Source organism: Oncorhynchus masou, chromosome 15 (genome assembly GCF_036934945.1).
Source record: "Oncorhynchus masou masou isolate Uvic2021 chromosome 15, UVic_Omas_1.1, whole genome shotgun sequence".
Classification (NCBI taxonomy): Eukaryota; Metazoa; Chordata; class Actinopteri; order Salmoniformes; family Salmonidae; genus Oncorhynchus; species Oncorhynchus masou.
Genome location: NC_088226.1, coordinates 63,827,184 through 63,849,127, shown reverse-complemented (window position 1 = coordinate 63,849,127; position 21,944 = coordinate 63,827,184). Strand labels below are relative to the sequence as shown.

General features: G+C 40.5%; 1 protein-coding gene across 1 annotated transcript in view; it reads right to left on the bottom strand.

Moving 5' to 3' along the window:
• The window catches only part of LOC135556634 (plasma membrane calcium-transporting ATPase 1-like), a 39,070-nt gene extending 26,928 nt beyond the window's left edge, over window positions 1-12,142 (bottom strand). Inside the window, exon 1 of the mRNA XM_064989992.1 lies at window positions 11,725-12,142. Within this exon, the coding sequence (XP_064846064.1) occupies window positions 11,725-11,923 (199 nt within the window). The 5' untranslated portion in view covers window positions 11,924-12,142. The remainder of the gene's footprint in view (window positions 1-11,724) is intronic.
• Window positions 12,143-21,944: the final 9,802 nt, after the last annotated feature.

The following is a 21,944-nucleotide window of genomic DNA, read 5'->3' as shown; positions in this document are numbered from 1 at the left end:
TCTACAGCTGCGGTGGGAGACTCTGTCCATAGGACAACAATCAGTCGTATATTGCACAAATCTGGCCTTTATGGAAGAATGGCAAGAGGAAAGCCATTTCTTAAAGATATCCATAAAAAGTGTAGTTTAAAGTTTGCCACAAGCCACCTGGGAGACACACCAAACATGTGGAAGAAGGTGCTCTGGTCAGATGAAACCAAAATTGAACTTTTTGGCAACAATGCAAAACATTATGTTTGGCGTAAAAGCAACACAGCTCATCACCATGAACACACCATCCCCACTGTCAAACATGGTGGTGGCAGCATCATGGTTTGGCCCTGCTTTTCTTCAGCAGGGACAGGGAAGATGGTTCAAATTGATGGGAAGATGGATAGAGCCAAATACAGGACCATTCTGGAAGAAAACCTGATGGAGTCTGAAAAAGATCTGAGACTGGGACGGAGATTTGTCTTCCAACAAGACAATGATCCAAAACATAAAGCAAAATCTACAATGGAATGGTTCAAAAATAAACATATCCAGGTGTTAGAATGGCCAAGTCAAAGTCCAGACCTGAATCCAATCGAGAATCTGTGGAAAGAACTGAAAACTGCTGTTTACAAATGCTCTCCATCCAACCTCACTGAGCTCGAGCTGTTTTGCAAGGAGGAATTGGAAAAAATGTCAGTCTCTCGATGTGCAAAACTGATAGAGACATACCCCAAGCGACTTACAGCTGTAATCGCAGCAAAAGGTGGAGCTACAAAGTATTAACTTAAGGGGGCTGAATAATTTTGCACGCCCAATTTTTCAGTTTTTGATTTGTTAAAAAAGTTTGAAATATCCAATAAATGTCGTTCCACTTCATGATTGTGTCCCACTTGTTGTTGATTCTTCACAAAAAAATACAGTTTTATATCTTTATGTTTGAAGCCTGAAATGTGGAAAAAGGTCGCAAAGTTCAAGGGGGCCGAATACTTTCACAAGGCACTGTATATATATACATTTTTACATACACATTATTTTACTAACAGGACACTGTAAGTCCATTATTCCTCTAAAGAGTATGCGTTAGGGTGTTTGAGAAGGTTTGAATCCTATTCAACCTGCATACACATTGTTTGAAGTACAATAGACCAACATAGCTACTGTAGTAGGTCAAAGCTGTGTACTGGAAAACCTTGGTAGAGCATGGGTGGAGTAGGCATTTCTTATTTTAAAGGGCATTATACAACATTACTACATGCAAAGGCAGACTTATTGGGGGGAACCAGAAGTCTGTCATTGCCAGTGCTTTTGTAACCTTTAATTTTGCCTCTGCCAAAAAGTCTGTCCCTTAATGCCACAGGTGGTGTCTTTGGATAACTGCAAGGGTTGCTGGTTTAAACCCTGGTCTGCTGGCTGTTGCCCTCTAATAGCTCAAATCAGTTTTGAACTAACTATAAAAATATGTGTAGAATTTACCATGGATAGTCAAAAGTAATTGTCTGCAATTTTCAGAAGGTGAATAGCTCAATTGATTGCGAGAGTCTTACATTGTAAAATATGACTAAATTCCCATTGAAAGCAAAGTAAAATAAAATGGTTTTAAGTCAGTGACTTTTGAAGGTTGTATAACTCAGCCATAGAAACTACAGTTTATTTCTAGCCTAAAGCACGGCAGAGGTATGCAGAGGTATAATCCGGGTTTGAGGGGCATTAGCCCCTAGCATGATGCACCACTGGAATAGAGTTAGCCACAGTTAGCCAGCTTGTAGTCCTAAAACCCGGAAATTAGTTACCTATGGTTTGTTCAGCCATCCATATGTGAAAAATGAATGGGGAAAGAATAGGGTTTTGAGATAAACCACGTAAATAAGGTCTGATTTTAACACGTTTTGTTCTATGAGATAACTGAATGATATTAACATGACATCTTTATAAATTATGAAGCCTTCATGTGCTTTTTTTATAGCATAAATGCTTCAACATTTACAAAAAGTTACGTTAGCTGGTGAAGATGATCTCATAGAACAAAACATATAAGATCTTCTAAGCCTGCGTTTACCACAGACCTTATTTTTGGCGTCCAAAAACGCTGCAAAATTCCATTCATTTCCCCATAAGGCTTTGTCCAACGAACCATGGAGGAATTTGTGCCCACATAAAGGGCAAGTACAGCATCCAGATCGAAGCTGTAAATACAATCAAGACGATCAAATGGCAGAGTTGTTAGTTTGACAATGTTGGTCATCTCACATTTGGATAAAAATGCCAAGACAGGAGAAGGAGTATACTGGAATTGAATCTGAATGTTCGGAACTGGAAAGCATGCATTTGCACAACCACACTGTATACATGTGCATTTTATTTCTCAGCTACAGTTTGAGTTGTGTCCTGTCTCAGTGAAATATGGCTAGCTCTTACTGTAGCTTGGACTATGGAGTAGCTAGGTTGTGTTGCAGAAGCCCATTGCATGCATTGTAAGGCAACAGCATGACAATTTCCGCAAAGTTTGGTGTGGGTTTTTAACTGATGTACTATACCTAGCTAGCAAGCCAGCTATGTTTTAGAACTGGCATTTGGATCTGAGCTAGTTATTATTATCTAGCTTCTGTGTCAATGTCAGCTGTTGTTGTCTGGCTCTAGCTAGCTAGCTAAATTATTATTTGTGTAAAAACCTACCATTAAAAAATATAGCTAGTTACCCTTCTTTGCCTGTTCATTGGCTAGCTAGCTTTCAGCTGGCTGGTGTTAACTAACTTGGCTATAGAGGCTAGCTGCTGGACTTTGGACAAGCAAGCTAACGTTAGCTTATTTTAGCCAGGTAATATTAGCTAGCTAGCTAATAATTGATTAACCACCATATAGCTAGCTATCTTCAGTAGCCTAAGTTTTTTTGTCAGCCACTTCTTATGATGTTGCAGCAGCTGTGTTTTTGCCGAGCAACTGAGTTACTGGACCCGGTATTGGAACATTGGACGCTTGAAAAGGATGTTAGCATTGTCAGAAATGCTACAAAAAGGTAGCACATCGTTGGTTCTAAATGGACAGAAATTAGCATGTAAGAGCAATAAATTATACATTTAAAAAAATGATTACACAATCCAACATTTTTAAGTCCAATGGTCACATTATGGATGCATTAGTCTCGTTTTAATCCGATGTCTAGAATTTGAGGTGGTGCTAATGACCCTGTTAAAATTCTGGTATGTGGCCGGACGGCTCATGACGAGAGGCAGGGAGTGTGTTGATTCGCAAATTTTAATCAATATTGGTGACATATTGGCTTAGATGTGATGGTAGGGAGATTTGAATTTAACATTGAGCTTCAACCAATGCGATATTAATAGCAGGTGTGCAGCTATTGCTCCCATAATAAAAGCAGGTGTGCAGGTCAAGTGTACAGTCGTGGCCAAAAGTTTTGAGAATGACATAAATATTAATTTTCACAAAGTTTGCTGCTTCAGTGTCTTTAGATATTTTTTGTCAGATGTTACTATGGAATACTGAAGTATAATTACAAGTATTTCGTAAGTGTCAAAGGCTTTTATTGACAATTACATGAAGTTGATGCAAAGAGTCAATATTTGCAGTGTTGAACCTTCTTTTTCAAGACCTCTGCAATCCGCCCTGCCATGCTGTCAATTAACTTCTGGGCCACATCCTGACTGATGGCAGCCCATTCTTGCATTATCAATGCTTGGAGTTTGTCAGAATTTGTGGGGTTTTGTTTGTCCACAAGTTCTCAATGGGATTAAAGTCTGGGGAGTTTCCTGGCCATGGACCCAAAATAGCAATGTTTTGTTCCCTGAGCCACTTAGTTATCACTTTGCCTTATGGCAAAGTGCTCCATCATGCTGGAAAAGGCATTGTTTTTAACCAAACTGTTCCTGGATGGTTGGGAAAAGTTGCTCAAGGAGGATGTGTTGGTACCATTCTTTATTCATGGCTGTGTTCTTAAGCAAAATTGTGAGTGAGCCCACTCCCTTGACTGAGAAGCAACCCCACACACGAATGGTCTCAGGATGCTTTACTGTTGGCATGACACAGCACTGGTGGTAGCGCTCACCTTGTCTTCTCCGGACAAGCTTTTTTCCGGATGCCCCAAACCATCAGAAATGGGATTCATCAGAGAAAATGACTTTACCCCAGTCCTCAGCAGTCCAATTCCTGTACCTTTTGCAGAATATCAGTCTCTCCCTGATGTTTTTCCTGTAGAGAAGTGGCTTCTTTGCTGCCCTTCTTGACACCAGGCCATCCTCCAAAAGTCTTTGCCTCACTGTGCGTGCAGATGCACTCACACCTGCCTGCTGCCATTCCTGAGCAAGCTCTGTACTGGTGGTGCCCCGATCCCGCAGCTGAATCAACTTTAGGAGACAGTCCTGGCGCTTGCTGGACTTTCTTGGGCACCCTGAAGCCTTCTTCACAACAATTGAACCGCTGTCCTTGAAGTTCTTGATGATCCGATAAATGGTTGATTTAGGTGCAATCTTACTGGCAGCAATATCCTTGCCTGTGAAGCACTTTTTGTGCAAAGCAATGATGACGGCACGTGTTTCCTTGCAGGTAACCATGATTGACAGCGGAAGAACAATGATTCCAAGCACCACCCTCCTTTTGAAGCTTCCAGTCTGTTATTCAAACTCAATCAGCATGACAGAGTGATCTCCAGCCTTTTACTCGTCAACCCTCACACTTGTGTTAATGAGAGAATCACTGACATGGTGGCAGAGCTGAAATGCAGTGGAAATGTTTTTGGGGGATTCAGTTCATTTGCATGGCAAAGAGGGACTTTGCAATTAATTGCAATTCCAGCCGATCACTCTTCATAACATTCTGGAGTATATGCAAATTGCCATCATACAAACTGAGGCAGCAGACTTTGTGAAAATTAATATTTGTGTCATTCTCAAAACTTTTGGCCACGACTGTACTCTGTATTTCAGCTCCCTTTTTATTCTTAAAAACATAATCAACATACCCATTATGGGATGGGAACAAATTATGGGATATGGAGGTGATAGTATAAGAAATTGAAGCTGATTAAAATACAAATACTTTAGAGTTAAACTCTCTTTTTTCTTTTGACATCATACATGCTAATATCAGCATATAGTGGCTGTACCTATGTATGTATACAAACCCAAGAGTGAGTCACATTTCTCCTGGTCCACAGGCTACTGTCAAGCTCAACAAATCTGGCAAAACTTTGGATGGAAATATATCTTAAGGTAATTTGCTAAGCTAATGTTGGGGGAAGGGGTGGTCATAGGGTGAATCCTGTTAAAGAAAGGGCAAGGCTTTGGTGTAATGATCATTCAGACCCTAATGTTCTGTAAACAATACAGTAAGGGTCTCCTGAGTGGCGCAGCGGTCTAAGACGGCGTCACTACATACACAGGTTTGATCCCGGGCTGTATCACTACCTGCAGTGATCAGGAGAACCATCGGTTGTTGCAAAATTGATGTTTAACACATGAATTTGCAGAAAAAAAGTGTATTATAAAAAATTATAATACAATCTTAAGCAGGGATGTGTGAGGGAGCATTGTACATTTTTTCTGTTATCCGGAATCACATTCTAAATATAATTCCCTATGAGTTCAACAAAGGTCATCAAAGTGTTTATGCAGAAGCACAACAGGGAAGTAGTAGTCTAGGTGTGTCACAAAGTGGCCTCTGTATTCTGTGTGCAGATAGGAGCAGAGTAGAGCATCAGCACAAGTATATCAAACTGGAAAAAGGTTTATGGCTAATGTGTCAGCCAAACAATATTTAACATCACATCAATCCATCCACATATGGATTTGAAGCTGTTTTCTGTTCCAACAAAATCTGTCTTTCCCAACAGCCTTCAACTGTGAAAAAATATCTATGAATAAGCCAATAAACACTACCTTTCAAAAGTTTGGGGTCACTTAGAAATGTCCTTGTTTTTGAAAGAAAAGCACATTTTTGGTTAATTTTAAAATAAAATAAAATTGACCAGTGTAGACATTGTTAATGTTGTAAATGACTATTGTAGCTGGCAGATTTTTAATGGAATATCTACATAGCCGTACATAGGCCCATTATCAGCAACCATCACTCCTGTGTTCCAATAGCACGTTGTGTTAGCCTTTTCAAATGATCAACTTGGATTAGCTAATTGATCATTAGAAAACCCTTTTGCAATTATGCTAGCACAGCTGAAAACTGTCGTGCTGATTAAAGAAGCAATAAAACTGGCCTTCTTTAGACTAGTTGAGTATCTGGAACATCAGCATTTGTGGGTTCGATTACAGGCTCAAAATGGTCAGAAACAAAGAACTTTCTTATGAAACTCATCAGTCTATTCTTGTTCTGAGAAATGAAGGCTATTCCATACGAGAAATTGCCAAGAAACTTAATATCTCATACAACGCTGTGTACTATCCCCTTCACAGAACAGAGCAAACTGGCTATAACCAGAATAGAAAGAGGAGTCGGAGGCCCCGGTGCACAACTGAGCAAGAGTACAAGTACATTAGAGTGTCTAGTTTGAGAAACAGACGCCTCACAAGTCCTCAACTGGCAGCTTCATTAAATTGTACCCACAAAACACCAGTCTCAATGTCAACAGTGAAGCGGTGACTCCGGGATGCAAGGTAGAGTTGCAAAGAAAAAGCCATTTCTCAGACTGGCCCATAAAAAGAAAAGATTAAGATAGGCAAAAGAACACAGACACTGGACAGAGGAAGACTGAAAAAAGTGTTATGGGGACAGAAGAATCTATGTTTAAGGTGTTCAGATCACAAAGAAGAACATTCGTGAGACGCAGAAAAAAATGTAAAGATGCTGGAGGAGTGCTTGACGCCATCGGTCAAGCATGGTGGAGGCAATGTGATGGTCTGGGGGTGCTTTGGTGTTGGTAAAGTAGGAGATTTGTACATGGTAAAAGGGATCTTGAAGAAGGAAGACTGTCACTCCATTTTGCAACGCCATGCCATACCCTGTGGATGATGGTTAATTGGAGCCAATTATGGTTAATTGGAGCCCTCCTACAACAGGACAATCACCCAAAGTTCAGCTCCAAACTATGCAATAACTATTTAATGAAGACGCAGTCAGCTGGTATTCTGTCTATAATGGAGTGGCCAGCACAGTCACCGGATCTCAACCCTATTGAGCTGTTGTGGGAGCAGATTGACCGTATGGTACGTAAGAAGTGCCCATCAAGCCAATCCAACTTATTATTTATCACCTTCTCAACTTCTTGACTGTATTTCCTATTCATTTTGCAACTCATTTAATGTATGTTTTTATGGAAAACAAGGACATTTCTAAGTGACCCCAAACTTTTGAACGGTTTTGAACTAACTATAAAAATATGTGTAGAATTTACCATGGATAGTCAAAAGTAATTGTCTGCAATTTTCAGAAGGTGAATAGCTCAATTGATTGCGAGAGTCTTACATTGTAAAATATGACTAAATTCCCATTGAAAGCAAAGTAAAATAAAATGGTTTTAAGTCAGTGACTTTTGAAGGTTGTATAACTCAGCCATAGAAACTACAGTTTATTTCTAGCCTAAAGCACGGCAGAGGTATGCAGAGGTATAATCCGGGTTTGAGGGGCATTAGCCCCCTAGCATGATGCACCACTGGAATAGAGTTAGCCACAGTTAGCCAGCTTGTAGTCCTAAAACCCGGAAATTAGTTACCTATGGTTTGTTCAGCCATCCATATGTGAAAAATGAATGGGGAAAGAATAGGGTTTTGAGATAAACCACGTAAATAAGGTCTGATTTTAACACGTTTTGTTCTATGAGATAACTGAATGATATTAACATGACATCTTTATAAATTATGAAGCCTTCATGTGCTTTTTTTATAGCATAAATGCTTCAACATTTACAAAAAGTTACGTTAGCTGGTGAAGATGATCTCATAGAACAAAACATATAAGATCTTCTAAGCCTGCGTTTACCACAGACCTTATTTTTGGCGTCCAAAAACGCTGCAAAATTCCATTCATTTCCCCATAAGGCTTTGTCCAACGAACCATGGAGGAATTTGTGCCCACATAAAGGGCAAGTACAGCATCCAGATCGAAGCTGTAAATACAATCAAGACGATCAAATGGCAGAGTTGTTAGTTTGACAATGTTGGTCATCTCACATTTGGATAAAAATGCCAAGACAGGAGAAGGAGTATACTGGAATTGAATCTGAATGTTCGGAACTGGAAAGCATGCATTTGCACAACCACACTGTATACATGTGCATTTTATTTCTCAGCTACAGTTTGAGTTGTGTCCTGTCTCAGTGAAATATGGCTAGCTCTTACTGTAGCTTGGACTATGGAGTAGCTAGGTTGTGTTGCAGAAGCCCATTGCATGCATTGTAAGGCAACAGCATGACAATTTCCGCAAAGTTTGGTGTGGGTTTTTAACTGATGTACTATACCTAGCTAGCAAGCCAGCTATGTTTTAGAACTGGCATTTGGATCTGAGCTAGTTATTATTATCTAGCTTCTGTGTCAATGTCAGCTGTTGTTGTCTGGCTCTAGCTAGCTAGCTAAATTATTATTTGTGTAAAAACCTACCATTAAAAAATATAGCTAGTTACCCTTCTTTGCCTGTTCATTGGCTAGCTAGCTTTCAGCTGGCTGGTGTTAACTAACTTGGCTATAGAGGCTAGCTGCTGGACTTTGGACAAGCAAGCTAACGTTAGCTTATTTTAGCCAGGTAATATTAGCTAGCTAGCTAATAATTGATTAACCACCATATAGCTAGCTATCTTCAGTAGCCTAAGTTTTTTTGTCAGCCACTTCTTATGATGTTGCAGCAGCTGTGTTTTTGCCGAGCAACTGAGTTACTGGACCCGGTATTGGAACATTGGACGCTTGAAAAGGATGTTAGCATTGTCAGAAATGCTACAAAAAGGTAGCACATCGTTGGTTCTAAATGGACAGAAATTAGCATGTAAGAGCAATAAATTATACATTTAAAAAAATGATTACACAATCCAACATTTTTTAAGTCCAATGGTCACATTATGGATGCATTAGTCTCGTTTTAATCCGATGTCTAGAATTTGAGGTGGTGCTAATGACCCTGTTAAAATTCTGGTATGTGGCCGGACGGCTCATGACGAGAGGCAGGGAGTGTGTTGATTCGCAAATTTTAATCAATATTGGTGACATATTGGCTTAGATGTGATGGTAGGGAGATTTGAATTTAACATTGAGCTTCAACCAATGCGATATTAATAGCAGGTGTGCAGCTATTGCTCCCATAATAAAAGCAGGTGTGCAGGTCAAGTGTACAGTCGTGGCCAAAAGTTTTGAGAATGACATAAATATTAATTTTCACAAAGTTTGCTGCTTCAGTGTCTTTAGATATTTTTTGTCAGATGTTACTATGGAATACTGAAGTATAATTACAAGTATTTCGTAAGTGTCAAAGGCTTTTATTGACAATTACATGAAGTTGATGCAAAGAGTCAATATTTGCAGTGTTGAACCTTCTTTTTCAAGACCTCTGCAATCCGCCCTGCCATGCTGTCAATTAACTTCTGGGCCACATCCTGACTGATGGCAGCCCATTCTTGCATTATCAATGCTTGGAGTTTGTCAGAATTTGTGGGGTTTTGTTTGTCCACAAGTTCTCAATGGGATTAAAGTCTGGGGAGTTTCCTGGCCATGGACCCAAAATAGCAATGTTTTGTTCCCTGAGCCACTTAGTTATCAGCAACCATCACTCCTGTGTTCCAATAGCACGTTGTGTTAGCCTTTTCAAATGATCAACTTGGATTAGCTAATTGATCATTAGAAAACCCTTTTGCAATTATGCTAGCACAGCTGAAAACTGTCGTGCTGATTAAAGAAGCAATAAAACTGGCCTTCTTTAGACTAGTTGAGTATCTGGAACATCAGCATTTGTGGGTTCGATTACAGGCTCAAAATGGTCAGAAACAAAGAACTTTCTTATGAAACTCATCAGTCTATTCTTGTTCTGAGAAATGAAGGCTATTCCATACGAGAAATTGCCAAGAAACTTAATATCTCATACAACGCTGTGTACTATCCCCTTCACAGAACAGAGCAAACTGGCTATAACCAGAATAGAAAGAGGAGTCGGAGGCCCCGGTGCACAACTGAGCAAGAGTACAAGTACATTAGAGTGTCTAGTTTGAGAAACAGACGCCTCACAAGTCCTCAACTGGCAGCTTCATTAAATTGTACCCACAAAACACCAGTCTCAATGTCAACAGTGAAGCGGTGACTCCGGGATGCAAGGTAGAGTTGCAAAGAAAAAGCCATTTCTCAGACTGGCCCATAAAAAGAAAAGATTAAGATAGGCAAAAGAACACAGACACTGGACAGAGGAAGACTGAAAAAAAGTGTTATGGGGACAGAAGAATCTATGTTTAAGGTGTTCAGATCACAAAGAAGAACATTCGTGAGACGCAGAAAAAAATGTAAAGATGCTGGAGGAGTGCTTGACGCCATCGGTCAAGCATGGTGGAGGCAATGTGATGGTCTGGGGGTGCTTTGGTGTTGGTAAAGTAGGAGATTTGTACATGGTAAAAGGGATCTTGAAGAAGGAAGACTGTCACTCCATTTTGCAACGCCATGCCATACCCTGTGGATGATGGTTAATTGGAGCCAATTATGGTTAATTGGAGCCCTCCTACAACAGGACAATCACCCAAAGTTCAGCTCCAAACTATGCAATAACTATTTAATGAAGACGCAGTCAGCTGGTATTCTGTCTATAATGGAGTGGCCAGCACAGTCACCGGATCTCAACCCTATTGAGCTGTTGTGGGAGCAGATTGACCGTATGGTACGTAAGAAGTGCCCATCAAGCCAATCCAACTTATTATTTATCACCTTCTCAACTTCTTGACTGTATTTCCTATTCATTTTGCAACTCATTTAATGTATGTTTTTATGGAAAACAAGGACATTTCTAAGTGACCCCAAACTTTTGAACGGTAGTGTATATTGCTAGTAAATGTATATCAGTGAATATTTAAATACTTTATAAATTATACTGTATATTTTTGTATTAGTTGTAATAATTTTAAATGCTTTTAAATGTTTACAAATTAGTGTATTAATATTATGCAGGCCACACTTTTCATAATAGTTTTTCACTTAATTCTACATTTCGAAGTCCAGTCATTCCTACCTCTCCTTGATACCAACACAAGACAAGTCCAGTCTGTCAATGAGTCTTACATATCCAAACCACATGCACACACTTTGACATCTGTCCCCTGAAGCAGCCAAACTGTGAAAAGTGTGAGTTATCCCCAAGTGTAGAGAAGTGACAGCCGGGCCCTGCGGAGTGCCTTCCACTCAAAGCCCACACCAGTTCCCCTCAATACAATCAACTCAACAAGACATTGTGCTAAAAGGCATGCATATCTTGAGATTAATGTAGCAGGAGTAACTCATGACAACTCCAATGGAATCAATGCAGTATCTATAATCATTCTACTTTGCTGTTGTAGATGCTGTAATTCTTATTGTATTCAAAATGTAACCATTAAGTTTTATTATCGGTCAGGTTGAAGTCAATTTAATTTCAGAATCAACCAGATTAATTAGAATTCAACTCATTAGTTAAATGCATCCATTTCTAAAATTAGGGTTTTTCTTAAATTACAATTCACTGCATTGAAGTTAAGCCTATAGCCCTGATGAGCAATAGGAGTATTGGTGTATCAGGAACCAGACCTGAAAACAGAACAAAAAGACACAAAGCAAGGATGGTCAGCAGCATATTTACCATCAATAGGTGATGTTTTCAGTCTGGTACAGAGTCCTTGGACATCTCCATAACATTCTTGGATTCTAGTTATTCCCTCAGGTCCCCTGAGTTCCATGAGGGAGCGCAGCTCCTTGAGCGAGCAGTTGAAATCTCCAACATCATGGTTGGCCTGTGCATGTCTACCACGCTTCGACTCACGGAACGAGTTGCTGGCCATGTCTCCTCTATAGCTCAAGAATGGTGGAGAGAGGCTTTCCCAAAAAAGGCAAGTCAAACCTTCAGAGGCAAAATCCGGTATTTTCCATAAACTGCTGTTATTTCTCAGGGATGTACGTTGCTTGACTCCATGGAGCGTGACTTGGATAAGAAGACTGACATTTTCACTTGATTCCTGTAAGCCCACTCTCTCATCTTGGCTGTTGGTGTTGGCTGAAGTCCTCCACAAGGCTACATCTGAAAAAAAAAACATTGAGTAAAAGGTTTTCCCTTTTTTGTCTAAAGTCTTTCATTTTGACAAACTGGATACTGCATATGGCGAAATGCTGTTCTGTTGCCACATTAATGAAGAATAACATTGAACCTCACCAATTATGTACGCTGATACTCCTGTTGATATTGTCTAACTGTCTGCCAGGGTTGGGGTAGATTCCATTTTCAATTCCATTCAATTCAGGAAGTACACTGAAATTTGAATTCTCTGCAATGCTTTCCAAAGAGGAATAATTAGAATTAGGTTTACTTTCTAAATTGTAAACCAAACTTCTATCTGCTACTACTCCATATCTTGGGTAGCAAACACAAAGCTAACAGCAACAGATGGAATAGCGAACATCTGCCTTAAAGTAAATATTTGGGCAACGTTTATGCCAAGCTTCTGCACAGCCTCTGTGTGCAAACGCTATGAGGTAGAATTCACCCATAATTCAACAAAGACATGACCATTGTTTTCTAAATGTTACATTGTTATCCAATGTATCTTTGTATTCCAGGTCAATGCTGTGAACTACAATACAATCGAATCACCAGAGTTATCATTCTCCTGAAATGATGAGGAAATTATTATTGTCTCTAACGGTTACAGCTCTAAACATCCCAACTCAGTCAATCAATTAATAGTTTTTGACTCAGTGAACTTGAAGTGAGAGTTATGTTAGGGGCGAGCCCACTTGAAACTCAGACCCACTGGCTAGTACACAAGGTGACAGATGGCTTGAACATGAGGCGCAGGGAGCTGGGAAGGGAATATCTGCCAAGTCCATTTAAGACATGAAATACTAAAATTAGTTCAGCTACATAACAAATGTTGGCCCTAGAATAATTAGCTTTAGGCAAAGTGTACTTCACTTGAAAAATCCCATGAAATTAGGAGAGAAACTGTAGAAAAAACTGAACTCTTTCTAAGGTCAAAGGACAAATAGATGTTGAAGACCCATATGCTCATCCTTACTGACATATCTAGGCCTAGTAGGGCTAATAATAACACACAAGGTGCAACTAATTACAAACACGGTGGGTGTGCCTTGCGGTGAAAATTATGAAGCCTGAAGACATCGATCCATGGAGTCGATTCAGAGGTCGAGAAAGTCTTGGATTCTAATTAGGGCTGAACAGACAGTGTCTGTGATGGAAGGAGACAAGATTATCAGGCCTCAACTCAAACACCAGAAAGTATGAGCAGGTAAAAATCACCATTGCAATATATGACTCTTAATTCTACCCCATGGAGCAATAAGAAGTATAACCCCATGAAGCACAGCTAACCAGTGACCCTGGACAATACCTTAATGGTAGCAGACACCAGCAGAACCAACTGGAACATTATTAAAAGGGACATGACACACATTTCTGTACAACATTTCATATTGACACTAACTATTGATTTTAGAAATTGTTTCTACATTATCCAATATTGGAGTTTGTACTTACTAGAAATTCCCCTTTTCTTATCCTCATATCAACAGGAGGTATATTCTTGTAATACCACCAGTCCGGTTAGGGAAGGCAGTGTCTTTCACAGAACTCAAGAAACACCCCCATTATCCCCAAAGGAAGCTCTTCCGGCACTTCTCGAGGTTATCCAGATAGTTAACCTTCTCGGGGACATGTACAAATTGCAGATTTTCCTTAGAAAATTTTGGTTTGACCTTCAGCGAGCAGACTCTCTACCGACACAGGCTTCATTCGAGGAAAAAGGCTCGCTCAATGATTATCTCAGGAAAGCCTCTGGCTTAATCTAATTAGACAATCTGTGGCATTGGTGCGCTCAGCAGCCACTGTTTGCTGTTCCTGAGAGAGCCACTAACACTGTGAAGGGGAGACACACTGTGGAAAAGTGAAGACAACACCACCCCCCTTTGTTTTTACCACTGTAACGCCAGGTCTACTTTGCCTGTGGTATTACATCTCAAAAATTGCAGCTTGGGGCACAGTTGTTGCCCTAAAGGAAGATTTCAATTTGATGAATTTATTATAATCACAACCAGGGTACCATGTTTTGCTGGGACTGTGGGGCTGATTAATACATTAAATATCCACAGGTTAAACACAAGAGTGGAACTTTTGGATATTAAAATGTCTAAAGGAATGATAATGGATATTTATGCTTCTACTGAAAGCAGTTGAGGTTTAGCTCATGAGTAAGGCATGGCATCACTTTGTACTCTTTCTTTGAGTGAAATCTTTCCAGGTAGACTGAACTTCCTACTCAGCCTGGACAGCTGCTATTTGTCGCTATTTACCCGTCTTTTGACGGACCCACTATTGTCTGGACGTGATCTGCCCAGCCAAACAGCTACATAAAATACCCTCCATTCTGGCGTCGGTTTGCTCCTAAACTAGCTTTAATGGCGAGCAGGCCTAGAAAACCTGGGAAAATGTGTGTAACTTCTTAATATAACACAATTTTCCACCATCGTGCTCGGGTGGCTGATAGTACTTCCGGATGTTGTGTACAACTTTCAGACAATCTTTATCTTTACCCCTGTCATGTGAAAACGTGGCATGAATATGAATAAGAATATTTCTATAAAAATATTTCATAAAAATGACAGGATACAGAGCGTCGACCTGAGATATATTTTGTCCGGAAGCATTCTGCTCTTTAATGTCAGGACCTTTATATCAGTTGGGCCTTTCTCCAGGATCTCTGTCAATGTGCATGCGCCTAATTCATTTTCTGTCTGATTTCACACACTGCCACCAGAAAGCGAAAGCATGCATCATTACACTAGCCATGCATGGATTTAGTTGCATTTCAACAGAACAAAACTAGCACGACCCTGATGATGAGTGTGCATGCGTTTCTCTTACATCCATAACACTTATGCCCTGTGAATCTCAGTGACGATGGAAACTATTTAAATACCCTGTAAAGGCATACTAGACCTTGGTAAGGGAAGCACAAACAAACAATGACTCTCTCATCAATTATATTTATCTTAATGCTAAATGGAGGCTGGAGAAACAAATGTGTGTGTGTGTGTGTGTGTCTGTGCGTGCGTGCGTGCATGCAATGTGCGTGGTGTGCATTCACAATGTGTGCTCACAGTGTTTGTGTGTGGGGGGGATGTGTTTGCGTTTTTTTTCATAGTGTGTCTCTGTGTGTGTGTGCTCTTGGTTTGATAGAGATCATTATCACGAGACCCGACTGGGCACAGATCTTAGTTCAACGTTTAGTTTTAATTTACATTTGGTCGAGTTGTCAACTAACGTGAATTCAACATCAAATCAACAAAACATTTCACCATGTCATTGGATTTAGTTTAAAAGTTGGGGGACAAAAAACACAAAATGTATGACTGTTTTCAAATCCAATCAGGGGCTAAACTTTCACTGGGGACAGAGGGGGACATGTCCCCCAAAGGTTTTCTATAAGTAATTTTGAATGTAGCATTCACGAGCCAAAATTGGTCCCCAAAAATGTCATTAATTTGGACAGCATTCCCTCCCCAATGAGACCATCAATACTATAACAACAGACAATCTGAAACCTATTAGAAATCATTGTGCCGCAGTCTGGTCTAGTGGCCGTGCTAACCACTTAAGCTCACACATCACCCCTTTGGACGGGGTTATCTCTCCAGCCTTCTCTGTCCGTGTGCCCCTGTATATGCATTTCTCTTCTGTACTTTATGACTTCACTACTAGAAACACAACAATTCCCAGGATGATACGTCATGAAATGGACATTTTTGAGATTACATTACGTAGAAAAAAAACATTGGGTTACATGGAAACAATGTTTTGTATCATGGAAACCAGTGTGTAGTTAGTGTAAATTAATCCAGGGTTACCTCTCATTTGGAAGACTTTTGATGATGTCCTGGCTCACCAAGCACAATAATCAGGAAAAACTTCTTAGGCACAAAACAGAAATGTTGTGGGGGTGGTCTTTCTTGCTGTTGCTAAAAATACTGAGATTTCTGATCCACTAGCCTACCTCCATTCAGATGATGCTCCGTGACTCCGTACTTGTACACAGAACCGTTCAAAAACGAAGTTCTTTGTGTGTTGTAACAATAAGTTATTGCAAACATAAGCACGACACAAACAGATTGTCTAGCAATTTCATGTTCTTTTTTCAGGAGTGGAGTTACATGCAGCTACTTAGGCAAGAAACAGTGCCTTCAGAAAGTATTCATACCCCTTGACTTATTCCATTATTATGACTTATTTGATGTGTTACAGCCTGAATGCAAAATGTATTTAAAATCAATAGTTTCTTACACATCTACACACAACACCCCATAATGACAAAGTGAAAACATGTTTCTTGAAAATGAAATACAGTAATATCTCATTAACATAAGTATTCCCACCCGAGTCAATACTTTGTAGAAGCACCTTTGGCAGCGATTACAGCTGTGAATCTTTCTGGGTCAAACTTAAGAGGTTTTCACATCTGGATTGTACAATATTTGTCCATTATTCTTTTCAAAATTCTTCAAGCTATGTCATATTGGTTGTTGATAATTGCTGGAGAACCATTTTCAGGTCTTGCCATAGATTTTCAAGTAGATTTAAGTCAAACAGGTAACTCAGGAACATTCTCTGTCTTCTTGGTAAGCAACTCCAGTGTAGATTTGGCCTTGAGGTTTAGATTATTTAGATTTCCTGCTGAAAGGTGAATTGCTCTCCCAGTTATTTTCACTCTGTCAATTAGGTTAGTATTGTGGAGTAACTACAATATTGTTTATCCATCTTCAGTTCTCTCCTATCACAGCCATTAAACTCTAACTGTTTCAAAGTCACCATTTGCCTCATGGCGAAATCCCTGAGCTGCTTCCTTCCTATCTGGCAAGTGAGTTAGGAAGGACACCTGTATCTTTATAGTGACTGGGTGTATTGATACACCATCCAAAGTGTAATTAATGGATATTCAGTGTCTGCTTTTTTACCCATCTACCAGTAGGTGCCTTTTTTTGCGAGGCACTGAAAAACCTCCCTGGTCTTTGTGGTTGAATTTTTGTTTGAAATCCACTGCTCGACTGAGGGATATTAAAGATAATTGTGTGGGTCACAGAGCTGATATAGTAATTAAAAAATAATGTTAAACACTATTAATGCAGACGGGGTGAGCCCATGCAACATATTATGTGACTTGTTAAGCAAATGTTTACTCCTGAACTTATTTAGGCTCGCCGTACCAAAGGGGTTGAATACTTATTGACTCAAGACATTTCAGCTTTTACATTTTTCATTATACTGAACATAAATATAAAATGCAACATGTGTTGGTCCCATGTTTCATGAGCTGGAATAAAAGATCCCAGAAATGTTCCATTTGCACAAAAAGCTTATTTCTCTCAAATGTTGTGCACAAATTAGGTTACTTCCCTGTTAGTGAACATTTTTCCTTTGACAAGATAATCCATCCACCTGACAGGTGTGTCATATCAGGAAGCTGATTAAACAGCATGATCATTACACAGGTGCACCAATAAAAGGCCACTCTAAAATGTGCAGTTTTGACACACAACACAATGCCACAGATATCTCAAGTTTTGGGGGAGCGGGTTGTTGGCATGCTGACTGCAGGAATGTCCACCAGAGCTGTTGCTGTAGAATTGAATGTTAATTTCTCTACCATGAGCCGCCTCCAATGTCATTTTAGAGAATGTGGCAGTACGTCCAACCGGCCTCACAACCACAGACCACAGGTAACCATGCCAGCCCTGGACCTCCACATCTTCATCTGCAGGATCATCTGAGACCAACCACCCAGAAAGCTGATGAAACTGTGGGTTTGCACAACCATAGAATTTCTGCACAAACGGTCAGAAACCGTCTCAGGGAAGCTCATCTGCATGCTTGTCATCCTCACCAGAGTCTTGACCTGACTGCAGTTCAGCATCGTAACCAACGTCTGTGGGCAAATGCTCACCTTCGATGGCCACTGGCACGGTGGAGAGGTGTGCTCTTCACAAATTAATCCCAGGTTCAACTGTACGGGGCCGATGGCAGACACTGTATGGCATTGTGCGTAGGCGAGCCATTTGCCGATGTCAACGTTGTAAACAGACTGCCCCATGGTGGCGGTGCGGTTATGGTATGCGGAGGCATAAGCTACGAGCAATGAACACAATTGCATTTTATCAATGGTAATTTGAATGCACAGAGATACCGTTAATGAGATCCTGAGGCCCATTGTCATACCATTCATCTGCCGCCATCACCTCATGTTTCAGCATGATAATGCATGGCCCCATGTTGCAAGGATCTGTACACAATTCCTGGAAGCTGAAAATGTCCCAGTTCTTCCATGGACTGCATACACACCAGACATGTCACTCATTGAGCCTGTTTGGGATGCTCTGGATCGACAGCAGTGTTACAGTTCCCGCCAATATCCAGCAACTTTGCACAGCCATTGAAGAGGAGTGGGACAACATTCCACAGGACACAAACAACAGCCTGATCAACTCTATGAGAAGGAGATGTGTCGCACTGCATGACGCAAATGGTGGTCACACCAAATTCTGACTGTTTTTTGGATCCACACCCCTACCTTTTTTTAAGGGCTCAGTGACCAACAAATGCATATCTGTATTCCCAGTCATGTGAAATCCACAGATTAGTGGCTGATGAATTTATTTCAATTGACTGATTTCCTTATATAAACTGTAACTCAGTAAAATCTTTGAAATTGTTGCATGTTGTGTTTATATATTTGAGGTGGCAGGTAGCCTAGTGGTTAGAGCATTGGACTTGTAACTGAAAGGTTGCAAGATCAAATCCCACAGCTGACATGGTAAAAATCTGTTGCTCTGTCCCTGAACAAGGCAGTTAACCCACTGTTCCTAGGACGTCATTGAAAATAAAAATTTGTTCTTCACTGACCTGCCTAGTAAAATAAATACAAAAAATAATATTTTTGTTCAGTGTAATTTGTAAACATTTTGAAAAACATAATTCCACTTTGACATATGGGGTATTGTGTGTAAGCCAGTGACAAAAAAAATTAAATTGTATCGATTTTACATTCAGGCTGTAACAGAAGAAAATGTGGAAAAAGTCAGGGGATGTGAATACTTTCTGAAGGCGCTGTATATGCAACCTACACAGCATATCAAACAAGCAAAACACAGAAAGATAAGTCAATAGCGATTTAATGTTATTTTCTCATCATTATTGCAAACATTGGCTAAACAGGAGGCAGACAGCTTGCCATATGGCAGCGTAACTATAAAGATAATATCTTTACACAAAATGCTAATTGTTTTGCACCAATGCAATGTGTAGACAGCAACATGCTTGTGCTACGGCAAAATCCCTTACAACATATAGAGAAGGTTGTAGCCTTCATATATATGTTTGGAAGGTTCATTCATATCACAGCTGTTCTGAGATATGAGGCAGAGACATAGGCTACAGTATCATATTGATCAAATTGGTTGAGGGTTCAGAAGAGGTTGAGCAAAGAGAGAAACGTGAATGTGTGTGTAAAATACGACATGAACAGAACGTGATTCAGATCCTTAGATTTTGAGAAAGAAGTTTCCAGAGGGGCGGGACGGGGTCAAAAACTCCATATTCGTAGTGTCGGACAATATTATGGCATTGACAATGGCTACATACAGTTAGCCCTGACATCGGCTTTGACTGAATAAAAGCCATCCGACATGAGCTTCAATGCAACTCAGCTATACAGGAGAGATTGATTTGCCAGGGTGAAAAAGATTATATTTTAAATTATGTCAAATTCACTGGAAGCACTAGTAATGTAAAGGGGTGTGGATACTTTCTGAAGGCACTGTTAATACCCGACTAGCCAGACACCCAAATGCTTGTATACAGTATTGTGTGTCGACCCACAGTATGGCAACGTTTTAAACCATGTCATATTTGTTCCAGTATTAAGATGCTTAATCTTAATATGGTCGCACACATTAACCTTGTAAATGCATACTTAGAGAATGTCTTGATAACATTTATGTGTTGCTACGACACTGTGTTAGTGTGTGTGTGCGTCAGATCAAATCATAAATTAAGGATAAATAAACCATTGGTATAGCTTTAAAAATTACATTCAAAATCCAAAAAGCAGTCACATCTGGTCATGCAAATGATCCTATTTTCACTAACATGTTTTGTTGTTGTAATCCTAATAAAATGAACTGCAAATCTAATGAGCTCCAATAAAGCCCCTAGAGCCCACAAATGACTGTTCATATAGATTTGATATGATATATGTTTATATTAAGTCAAGGCGGAGTCACTTACAGGTGAGTCACAGATATGGCCGTCGGCGGGGCAGGACTCGTGTGCAGAGGTGAAGAGAAGCAGCCATGTCAGAAATATCCCAGAAGAGCCCTGACAATCTGTCCATCAACGGTCACAAACAGGAATGGAGCCCTGACTGCTTCCTAGCTGCATCCTTTGCCAGCCTCCTCTCGCACGACGACAGCACGCGAGCAGCACTTAACTCCAATTGCTCCGTCTCAGGGAAGGTAGAGAGCACGACCTCGCTGAAACAGGATTAGCTATAAATAGGCACGCATATCCATCCAGGGGCTGCTGCGTGGCAGTGGCTCAGCCTTTGCCTGTGAGGTATACTATGCTCTGGGACTGTGGCACTAGGGCGCAAATGCTTGTGGAGCAAACCACTAAACCTGTGTCCCCTCACCCGACCCAACCCTTCTCCACCCACTAGTCATTCGGTTAGCTATTGCCTCAAGGACCTTAGCGAGCAGTGAGGACGTGTTGATTCCATACCCTACCCCCACCACTTTCCCATCCCTTTGTTCTAGAGTCCCGCCTCTCATCAACCCCAATTAAGAGATCAAGTATCCCCTGATCAAGGCCCCATATCACCTCACTACTGCTGTGACGCAAGGTGACGTAAACCAACATATATTGTACACGCATACACACGCCCTCACGTGCACGGATGCCCACATTAGGAGGAGGATTAAAGTACACTGTGCCTAAACACACAGCCAGATTATAGATGCACACATACACACAGACACAGCAGGATTATACACACACACACACACACACACACACACACACACACACACACACACACACACACACACACACACTGCAGCTAGACAGCAGGATTAGAGGCACACACGAAAGAGAGACAGAGCGAGAGAGAGACAGACAGCCAGCCAGACAGACAGAGAGAGAGAAGGATTAGAATACAATTTAGAGTCTAGACCTTGTTGTCTCTCTGCAGAAAGTGCAGACCTGATACTGTACGTAGGGTAGCAGAGAAAGATATCATATGATACCCTCCCTGCCAGTGGCCCTGTTTGAAAGCTACCCCTAACATGAAATATGGCCAGTTCCACCACAGAGAGGGATGAATCTGAAAAGCAGGGATCAGGCTACGTTTCACAATCACGTCAGCTTCTTTCTGAGTGGATTGTTGGTTGCTTGTGTCTAGTAGGCATTTTCAAGATCCTTTTTTGCAGAGGTCTCTCTTTAGCTTCGTCATCTATTTAAGTTTTTAAGCATTCTAAATGCACGTGGCCTACTGGTCAATGAGGCCTTTTGTTTGGGAGAGAGTAGGTCTGTGTCCATGAACTATGGTTATGTGTGGGCAAGAAAGCATTTTCAGGGGGCAGAGATAAAGAATTGATTCTAACACCTTGCCAATCAACCAAGCATGGTCTGTTTATCAAATGTGGAGCTTGTGAAAGCCTAAAGCTGTTATTAGCCTAAAACTAAGGATTGTGTGAATTATTAGCAACTACAAGTCTTTGGTGTATCTTTAAGTTAAAAGCAAAAGT